An 11,176-nucleotide genomic window follows, 5' to 3' on the forward strand; every position below is an offset into this window, starting at 1 on the left:
AGGAGAGACATTAAACAGAACCATGCTGCTTAAAGCGAGGACATTATGACCACACGCCAACCCGGAGTGAACGGAGAAGCCCGGATGTCAATCAGAGCCTTAATCACGTTTTTCAGCGCTGCTTCTCGTTCCTCGCCAAGGCACGCTCATCGACCAAATGCTCGTGATATCCTTTCCCATCAATCAACGCCGCAGCAAATGGAATCCAGCTGGACAGTCCAAGTTGCTATTAGCAGGACACCAAACTGCAATTGAAATGTTCATTTCTCCACAGCCGGTTTGGGAGGGCGTGTCTCTTAACAGTGCTCGCTCACACCACTGGAACTTTGGCCAGACCGCAGCAGCTCTGGGCAGCTGTCAAGGTCAGGCGAGGTTTGCCAAGGTCGGAGCCGGCTTGAAAGAGAAATCAAATGCCCTGCTCCTGAAAGGAAGGCTGGCCCAACAGCCCCTCTTACTGATCAATAAAATAAAGAAGGATTTATAATTAGTTGGACAATGCTATGTCAAACAACAAGTTTAGTATGTAAATAAGGAATGTGAAGTATATTTCAGTACCAATAACTCAGGAACTGCTGTCATGGACTTGCATAATTAAAGAGTCACACACAGCAACCGGCGTCTCACTTCCTTTCAGGCCAGGAGGTGAACAAGCCTCATTTTGGAACTGATTAGATTGTTATTAACACGATCACATCATGATTTATGGCCTCTTGGTGAATCCCTGGTACCGCCTTACACACCTGTCTGACACCTGCAAGTTAAAACAGGTTCAGATTGTGCATGCCAGCTCAGCTTCAGACAGAAAGCAAGACAATGTATTAGTTTGTATCGGGTGTTTTGGGTTAGAAGTGTTAAAGTGTTAAAATGCCCACAGCATTCTTAAAACGTATCTGGAAGCGCTGAGAGGCAGCGAGCTCGTCTTATGAGTGGAAGATTACCATAGACACTTGAACACAACCTCACAACCATCAGGTTTAAGCACCACGACCTTCCCAAGGGTCGGATAATTAGATCAGCTCATGAAAACCAACAGTTGTTTTTTTAATGGATTAATTAAATAGGTTAACATGTGAGTTAGTGAACATTAAAGGTGCTTGCAAGCAGATTTTTTAGATGTTTGACAGAACCAGGAATGCCGTTTCACCTTAGATCCAGTATTAATGCTAAGCTAAACTAAGCCAACTGTTTGCTGGTCAGTCTGTGTACAGACAGACAGACAGACAGACAGTTGACACGATTGCTATGGATGACAAAATCATATAAAAAAAATCAAATAATAATCAAACCTACTTTTTACTTTTCGGAAAATAGCACAAATATATTTATGTATCTGTGATTGTTGAAGAATGACATAAAAATGAATCAGAACTTTATTTTAATCTAATTATTGTAAGCCAATGATCTACCAATCACACGGCTCATGATGGCAGCGGGGAAGTCAGGTGACGTGGTATAAAGAACAAAATGTGGAGAGCGTTGGAAGGGATGAAAAAAACCAAGCAAGTACTTTTTCGCACAGACGCGACTAACCTGTGTCTGTTTCACAATACTCACCATGCTCCAAAGAATGTACATAAAACAGCTGAACTTTCCTAAAACTATCATTTACCCATCACACAGCAACATAATCATACCCGTCAAGAAATGTCAAAATGATCCCATTATTGTAATATTTATGATAATATATAAAAAAAAATACAGCAAATAACTTTTACAACAAGATAATTAATCTCATGCTTCCAGAACTAAGATTATAAAACATACAGACCATGTGATGCCGACTGTCTCAGATGAAGGTCTTGCACCTGTTACAGATCCAACGTTCATGTATTTGGCACATTTCGGCCCTCATGGTTGTAAAATGACTGCACTTGTGAATGAGGGAGAAAGAAACCCACTGCCTGTAAACAACCAGGGAGTCCCCACTGTAGCTGTTTTCCTGGCGCCCATGCGTTTGAGAGGGAGGGAGTCGAATCAAGAATGTAAAATAGTCACTCACTGGGGGGGGGTGTTTATGTGGAGAAATAAAGCAGAGCTTGTGTGACAGGCCCCCGATGAGGGATGCGTTCACGCCATCTGGGTTGCTTTAACACTGCGGTCACTGTTGGATGTTGCAGGCGCTGGATTGTGTCCTGATGTTAAAACACAGAGGTGGTAGTCATGGAGCTGAGGTTAATGTTTTGTTCTAGAGAGAGAGAGAGAAGTGGAGTGTCCTTCTCGCTCTCTCTCTCCCTCTGTCCCAGCTGTCAGCAGGGTTGTGAGCCGAGTGGAGTTGGCGTCTAATTGAAGAGCAGCTCCACACCCTGTCGTCATTAATCACCAGGCCTGTCAGCCGGCTGCTCAGGGCCTCGCCGTGGCCCTCTGCATCATCCCGGCTCTGACATGGGGAGGGAAAATATTAGTCCCCTCCGTCACCATCTCTATCTCCTCTGATCATACGGCTACTCCTTTGAGCAGCGTCTCCGTTTGCACGACTTCCATTGTGTATCACTTCCTCTATTGCTTTGACTCGGTGGCTGCCAACATCCGAGCTTCTAAAGGAAAATGTTTGAGGCAGTTCTCGACTTTTGGTTTTGAATCTCTTTAAACGATTAGAAGATGAACACATTTTTGAATTTGAATGTAAAATAAAGCCAGCCTGATGCGTTTGCATGTTTTTCTCAATGATACCGAACACAGAGGACTTTTTTTTTTTTATTGCAGAGCATTGGAGTCGATTTGAGAGAAGAAAACTGCTTTCTATGTATTTAAAACAATACAAATAAAATAATAAAATAATATTCTTATTAATTTGGAAATGCTGCACCATATCAACATTTACCAAACCACGAATGAGACAATGCCTCAGAAACATTTCATGATATAGTGAACTGCTTGTTCACAAATTGCTGGGAATTTGTGGTTTGACACTTGTTTTTTTTTTTTTTTTTTTTAGCATAGGCCTACCTAAATTCAAACCGTGGACAAAGGCCGGCCGCTGGAAAACACATACTTACACACAAACACGCACGGGTGACATAAATGGAGAGTGTGGGTGTTGACTCAGCTGTGAGAGTGTGTGTGTGTGGGGGGGGGGGAGACGAGAGATGGAGGAGACTGATGAGTGCAGGGACGTGGAGAATAGTGAGGCATTTGATGAACGAGTGTAAATAATTCCACCCCCCCTGACGAGATTGAAAGTTCTCCCCTCTGTTTGACCTCCAGTGTGAACCATCCTCAGATCAAGACATCGAGATCGAGGTAGAGAAGACATACCCACAAACTGTGCCTGCACTTCACCAACACTGCTACAGGGGGCATCACCGTACAGCTCTGCGAGTCACAAAGAAACACGCTGCACTAGATGCATCACAGTAAAACTGCAATACCCGTGACCCATTAACCTAGACTACTTTATAAACTCCAGCAACAGAAGCAGCAACGAAATAAAAAAAAAGAACGACAGTGTAGCATTCCTAAGAGCTACCCCAGGGTGGCAGTCAGGGCGCCGTGACCTTGTTGGTGTGGCAGGGGCTGGATTTGGGTTGGGAGGGCCATCCATTTTGTTAATGGTCCTGTCAAGTGACACCTGTGCTCGCCTTTCCCCTGTCGGCAGCGCTAATGAACCACGAGAGTAGAGGAGTCTGAGAGTCGGGGTCAATATCCGCCTCACAGACTCCAGCCTCTCCGTCAGCCCGATAGAGTGGACGCCCGCGGAGAACATCAGGGCCGAAGCACTCTGATGGCAGCGGTGTGGCCTTACGGTAATGCCATCCTTTTGAAGTAGTGCCTGCCAGGCTTCAGTACAACCGGCAGAACGGCGTGACGATGGAGGCCTCCGTGGTTGTGGCTCCTGGAAGGGAGAGCCCGCTCTCCCCTGGGGAGGTGGCAGGACTTTGATGAATATTTCTCCATTAACCGCCTCCCATTGTTAGCGCCGGCCTTTGTGTTTCAGGCCAATCCGTCAGACCTCGAGGTGCATCCTGGGTCGACACCTCCCTCGGGTCATTATTGAACCCCCCCCCCCTGACCCAGCGGCCATTCCACACCATCGTCCGCTCTGCTGAGGAAGCTGTTTTCCGGGCCTCACAAACAAGAATCAGCAATTAAAAGTTGCTGTCATGACAACAAAAGCAGCGTGGGTGATGGAGAGGGATGAGGGACGGAGGTCCTCAGAGACTAACTAGCAGCACTGATGTGACCTGGCCTGCCCTCGTCGGGACGCCATGTCAACCGATATGAGCCATGAAATATTACACATAGCCACATATAGCACGGCTGTAACAGCGACGATGACAGATGGCCTTGGATAAATGCAGTGCAGCAGTCTCTGATGCTTCTGGCAAAGTACGACCCTAAATATAGGAATCAGTAAAAGAAACGAACGCCTGAAAATGCAATCATGTAGCTTTTATTTAACAAAATAAGACATTTTCCTGTAAGTTGGATAGCACAGCCATCATTAACAGCTTTCATTTATAGCATCACTTCTTATCTTTGCACCATTTTGCATCGGTAGCTCCAACTTGCACGCACAAAGTTACCGGTATCTTGAAAAAAAAATATTACATCTTTCCAGATTTACAAATAAAAATAATGGCATCGTATGAGATCATTCTCATCAACATGCAATCCAGAGTCTGGATAAGATTTAAAAACAAAAACAAAAACTGCAGAAAAACAGCAGAGGAAAGGACATTAAAAAAAATACAAATAAAAGATCCCCCAAATAAAGCCTCACAGTCCATCTTCATAATGCAATATATTTTATTTTTAGAATGTATGCATATTGGTGTTATATTTAAACCATTATTTTTTCTGTTAGAATATTTCAGAACAATTTTATTTGGACAGAAAAGTCCCCCCCCCCCCCACCCTCAAGAGCTGAATGCCAAACGCTTCAGTGAAAAATAAATACAGACTTTCATATTTAGGAAACAGATGTAGAGAAAAAGAAAAGAGGAAACCCAAACCAAGACCATTGTAATCCCACAGCTCCATAACTTTCGAGCTCTGTCTGCCACTGTCTTTAATCTTGAATAGTCAGTTCTGTGCTGCAGAACATCCATCAGAGTGTTTCGCCTTTGGCTAATCCCGAGGCTAGCGGGTGGTATCCCTGACAGGCAGGCCATCGGGCAGGATGCCCTGCACTTGTGATGGTCCCAAACTCCAGAACTCCAGAACTCATCTTCAGGGACACTCTGGAGATTACAAGTTGGTGCCTGCAGTATGCGGGCATCAACGCAATTTCTGACATCACTGGTAGCCAAGTGCCGAGGCTGAGCCCAGTCTTTGACTGTAGAGGGCATAGGGGGAGTAATAGGCTGGGGAGGATGGGAGGGATGTCATGGGGAGTCCTGGGGCTCCGGCCAGGTGAGACTTGCTATAGGGGTGATAGCGAGCCAGGCCCAAACCAGGAGAGCCTCTGAGAGAGAATGAACTTGGCAGGGTACCCGGGCTGCCGTGTGGGGGCAGATGGAGGTGGCAGGAGGCGGATGAAACTGATGAAGGGTATGCTGACAACAGCTTACTGTCCACCATACCAGGGAGGGCTGTGTGGGTACGCAAGTGGGCTAGCAGCTCCTCTGACGTGGGAAAGCGCTTGTCACACGGACCCCCGACAGACACCCAGTTACAGGCATGAGGCAGCGGCTCATTGGGGAGCATGAAACCATAGGTGTAGAGGGGGTGGGACAGGGAAGGGCCGGTGCTGGAAGACAAGGAGCCGGAATGCAGAGAATGGAGGTGGTGGGGGGGATAAACTAGGGGGAAACCAGACTTAAGGCTGGAGGGATCATGGACACAGGTGGCGCAGTTACTTCCTCCTAGGTGGGGTGAGTTGGGGTACGTCAGACAGTATGGGTCCCGACATAAGCCCTGCATCAAGGATGGAGGTGAAGCTCCAGAGAGGGGGCTGGAGCTTGGGTGCTTCCCTGGAAGTCCTAACCCCAAACTAGACTTAGGATCCAAGCCGGGAACAAACTGGGAAGGGTAGCCAGCGTAAGCCCCCACAATGGAGCCGTGGTAGCCCAACGTGGCAGGAGGCAACGGGAAGACAGAATGTCCTGGTTTGTAAGGCGAGACGGGGGCGACGTGCCCAGAGCCCAGGCCAGGCTGCGAGGAGAGCTGCAGGTCAGCCCTGCTCTCCGGCCGTGGGCTACTGGCAGAGCTGGCATTGCTGGAGTTGGCACTGGCCCGTGTGTGGCTGGAGTTGGCTAACTGCGCCCCATCCATCCCTGACTTTGCTGCATCAGAGTCCTTTTTGACAGCACCGTTGTTGTTACTGTCTGCATTTGTCTGCTCTGCACTCCCAGGTTTGTTGTCCATGTGCAAGGCCTGAGAGTGTGGCGGTGGCGGCGGCGGCGTGGACGGGGAATGGCTTTGTCTGTGAGGCTGGCTCTGAGAGTGCAAGGGAGGAGACTTGGAGCTCGGTGATCGGGAATGGGGAGGAAAGGAGGGACACGAAGTATTGCCACTGCTGGAGTTTCCATTTGGTACCCGGAAAGCCGCTTTATCGGAAGGCCCCTTTGCCGCTTGAACGTCCTTACGAGAGTCGCCTGGAGACTTGGCGTAAGGCTTGAAGCTCGACTTGTCCTCCAGGGAGTGGTGCTGCTCTCCAGATTTTGAAGATCGACTCGATGATTCCTTGTCTCCCAAACTGCTGGAGGAGAGGGAAGCCAGTTTGGAAGCGGACGGAGGGTCTGGTTTGCCAATCTGAGAGCAGGTCTGGGCCAGCAGAGCCAGAGGACTCTTCTTGGCATCAAGCTGGAATGGAAAAGAGAGGAAGAAGGTTACCGCCTGTTTATTGAGCTTCCATTAATCCACGATGCTCACAACTTCAGTGTGACAAATGAAGGACGATACATTTTATTGTCCAAATAATATGCTGAACATACATTTAATAAAAACAGGAAGTGTTGTTCAGGACTTAATGGTGTTTTAAAGAAAGAAAGAACGAAAGAAAGAGCAAAAGATAGAGTGAAAGAAAGAAAGGAATAAAGAGAGAAAGAAAGAAAGAAAGAAAGAAAGAGAAAGAAATAGAGAAAGAAACAATTTACCAAACAATTTACTGTATCACATTCTGAATTGCTTAACTGGCGTTAACCAACTAGCACTTAAACGTGCGTAAAATGGCGCATACGCAGGCATTCCTCAGATGAATATAAGAACAGCTCCGTGCGGTTCAGCTTGTCCGCGTCACGCAGCGCAAACCGCAGATTGTGAGAAAGGGTCGTTTTGATTGACTTACTTCAATGCTGACCGGCGCGGACGTGAGAGGCTGGAGATACTCCGGGTGAAGCAAATGGCCGCTGTGCGCAGTCAACATGTTTAGGATCCGGATGGGAAGCCTTTTCGCCTGGCGTGAGGAATCCGTGGGAAATGCGCACGGCTTGGGGAGGGAGACGGACGCTGTTCGGGCTCCTGCGCGCCGTGGACAACCACTGGCGTCGGCGGCGGCGCTGCGCTCCGGTGACTGGCTGCGTAAAAGCGGTTCAGGTCTACCGGGGGGATCTCTCATCTGGCTCTGGGCTCAAAATGGGACTGCGTCAGGCAAAGAGCAGACGCGATGTAGAAAGTTATTTACCAGCACGTTTCATGATGATAAATTCAACAGAAGACAGTGCGGTAATCCAAGGGGGCATGTGCGCAATGCGCGTCGACGGAGCCGGGACCCAAGCTGTCTCTACAGAGGAACAAGTCGCACCAACCCCATCCTCTAATCACTCCGAAATAGTCCCGTCTCCAGTGCTGCAGAAAAAGGAATTGACCCAAAATATATATATATATAAAAAGACCAAATGTAGAAACTGCTCATCAAAAACACTCCGCCGGGGTGGCTCGTGCGTGTGCGCGCCCTCCGGTGTCCGCGTCTCTGTCCCTCTGCCGCGGCGTCACGGCGCTTCACTTCTTCCACATACTCACTTCGCGAGGGGGAGGGATTTCCAAGCGATGCGCCGCCGCCCAATCACAAGTGCGGGGATTCATTGACAGGGGCGGGATACCTGAAAGGGGCGTGGTTTATGTTCCTTCTTTACCTCAAACAGGTTGTAATGAATGCGTGAAAATATGTCCGTGACCTCCAGGAACCGCGTGGACGCGCGCCAGCCCTCCCCAGTGGGGGTCGGTTACGCGACATCAACTATCTGTGGCTTTGTGAAACATGCTCACCCATTTATTACAAACAGGTAGATTAATTATATATATATATAAAAAACTACAACAAATGCAGTTACGAATATTTCTGGTGTCTGGACATTATTTCTGTTATCAAATTGTACTTGTTACTGGATGTTATGCAGCAAAATAAATACAGTGCAGGAGGGATGCCTAAATATCCCAAAGGCTGCTAGTACTCCAGTACTCTAGTACTACATGCACACTATACACGTGTTCTCTGCGGCTTTTCCACAGGAGGCTGTTACATCAAAGAGTGTTTTCATCTCTCATGAAGAAAAACGCGTGCGTTTTGTGGATTTGCATGCAGTTCATCAGCAGCCTCGGCCGTAATCGATGCCGTATTCAGTCTGTTTGCGATTGTGTCACGGATCATCGATTCACCGGCTAAAGAAAAGCGGCGCAAAGCCTTCCTTCCGAGCTTTAAATGGCTAAACCGGTTTGGCATTTGGCCGTCAGCCCGCTTGCTTGATTGTAAACGGCTACTCCGACGAGTCTGCAGCAGAGGAGGAAGACAGGAAGTCAAAGTCACCTCGGTCTCACTCATCAGCGTCACTGCCTGGCCCGTCATCATTAGGCATAGTTGTCGCTCATCGCCAGCACATTGCCGCTCAAGCCTCAGGGATCCGAGAGCATATGGCTCTGACGGTGCATGCCGTCAAGCTAAGTGAGGTACGATCATCGTTTGGATCGCCTGCTTGTTTAAAAGTGTCTGTCACCACCTCAAGGAGACGCGTAAACAGCTGACGTCCAGCAACCGTGTCCCCACGGCGAGCTCTAAAGAGAACGCAGGGAGCTCCCAGGGGAATTCAAACAGTCCTTTACAGCACAGACTGGCTACATTGTGAGGTGTCTGACTGTGTGCTTGTTTATCACACACTCATCCACTTGTTAAACAGTGTGTGTGTGTGTGTGTGTGGGTGTGTGTGTGGGTGGGGTTGCATAAGGAAGAGGGGCGTTTAAAAGGGGACCAAAGAGGAGGGCGCTTGGAAAAGGCCGACAAAGGCAGCAAGAGAATGAAACAAGGGAGGGTTCAAACAACAGGGAGCAGCTCCTTTCATCTGCCCCCTTGATGTCGGCTGGTAACAGCTGTTTTGGCGTGTTGATGAATGATGGCTGTTTCCTGTTGTGGATATTTTAAGAGGACAGCTTTCCCGTAAAAAAAAGAAAAGAAAAGGGTTTCGCAGCATGCCCAGGGCCCGCTGGCCTTCAGGGCATTTCCATACCCTTACCATTGGCTGTATCAAAGCCGTGGGTTTGGCTGGAGCACCAGTCAAACACCCCCCCCCCCCACACACACCCAGGATAAGGCTTGGTCTGAGGAGGCGCGAGGAGGAGCGGACCCCACATGCCCCTGTGATCCTGTGATTTATAGAGCCGCTGAGGCCCGTAATGGACGGCGCAGCTCTGTGGCGGGGTCTAACTCATGCCCGTGTTGAAAAGCTGCCGTTTGCCTGACTCCAGGGTAAATACACAATGCTGCCACGAGGCACTCGGGTTCCTCAAACTCGGGCTCAAGCTCATCGGTCTCCTGCGCTGCGTTTGGGAATGCTGGCGTGTTCCGTGCAGCACACTGGGATTATGTAGAAATGCTGCGTGTGATTGTTTAATGAGGGGCTGACACTGATGTGAACTCATAAGAGTCTTGTTTCTTTTCTCTCGTTTCTTTTTCAAGTTATTACTGTGTACTTGTACAGGCCTTGACTGGTGTCGGCCAGACTTTGACAAGGTCTGGCTGCGAGTAGTACTGTACAAAGAGAAGGAGAGAGAAATGATAAAAGTGCCAGAGAGGCAAAAGGAGGGAAAACGAGTGTAAATAACTCCTATTTAATTATCTGTGACTGACTTATGGGGTGTGTGGAATGGGAATAGAGGCCTGGGGCTGGAGCTCTGCTCTACCCCTTGTGTGTTTTTTTCCCTCCAGCAGTAATAAAACCAAGAAGAAGAAGAAAAAAAAAACGTGGATTAAGACAGTTTCATGGGGTGTAGCAGACATGGCATTTAGACCCAAACACTTAAAAAGAGCCTCGCAGGCAACATTCCAGCCCGGACAGAATGTTGAAACAAGGATTTCCTTGAGCTGAAAGGTCCACAAACAATATCTACACAGTGTACTTAATTTATTCACACTTCCTCGTTTATCTTTCTGTGGTTGCCGCTCCCTCTATCTTTGACATACGCGCACTAATCCCCCCCCCCCCCCCTGTTGAGTGTGCGTGAGCTCGCACAAACACAGACGGACCCCACTGTGCATGATTCCATCTCAAAAGGTGTGCGTCTGTAGTTCTGGCACATCATCTATCTGACTCTGAGGAGTGTGTGTGTGTGTGTGTGTGTCAGAGCTGCGACTGACAACCTTATCGCTCCAGTTTAGGAGGAAGATTGTCTCCCCTGTCAACTCCTCCCGTCTTGGAAGCCGGCGCTCTTATCCACTCTGCCTACCTGTCGTCTACCTGTCGGCGTTGTAATCACAGCAGGATAATAGGCTTCCCTCTGTGTTCTCGGATTGGCACTTTATTTCTGAGTCCCACGCTATGTCGGGTTGCGCCTCGTCGTACTCGCTACACCTGAAAAGCATTCATAGGCAGACACAAATGCTGACACAACGCCCCCACGCAGGCGGAAACCTCAAGTCCTCTCGCCGCACTGGGAAACAAAATATGCTATTGTCCTCCACAAGGAGAAGCTATCAAGAGCACAGGGAGAGGAGGAGGAGGGAAAACAGGCTTGCGTCTGCCTCAAATCAGATCGTCCTACATTGTTGTGTGAAATTTCGTATGATATCAAAATATTTATTTTAAGTTTTCGTCCATTCGTCTGATAGTGGAGGGGGTCACAAGCCGAACCCGTCGCAGTTCTGGTAAAAGGAGCGACAGCAGGACGCTAAAAAGTAAAAACCTGCCCAGCACATTCCTGCTGCTCGTTAGAACTGATGCTGCTTCGTTGGCTCATGGCCGGAGTCGCTGCCTCTGTGTCTTCACTACCCGACCGCCGCTGAGGGCACGGCTGTTCCGCATCTCCC

At 48.6% G+C, this 11,176-nt stretch overlaps 1 protein-coding gene across 1 annotated transcript; it reads right to left on the reverse strand.

The window, feature by feature from the left end:
- Positions 1-4,368: 4,368 nt before the first annotated feature.
- znf703 (zinc finger protein 703) lies at positions 4,369-7,498 on the reverse strand. The gene is made up of 2 exons (XM_068738392.1): positions 7,229-7,498; positions 4,369-6,744 (listed from the first exon to the last, which is right to left on the reverse strand). Exons 1-2 carry the CDS (start codon positions 7,496-7,498, stop codon positions 5,236-5,238), a joined length of 1,779 nt encoding a protein of 592 aa, XP_068594493.1. The 3' UTR covers positions 4,369-5,235.
- Between the last annotated feature and the right edge of the window lie 3,678 nt (positions 7,499-11,176).

This window comes from Brachionichthys hirsutus, chromosome 4 (assembly GCF_040956055.1).
Source record: "Brachionichthys hirsutus isolate HB-005 chromosome 4, CSIRO-AGI_Bhir_v1, whole genome shotgun sequence".
Lineage (NCBI taxonomy): Eukaryota > Metazoa > Chordata > Actinopteri > Lophiiformes > Brachionichthyidae > Brachionichthys > Brachionichthys hirsutus.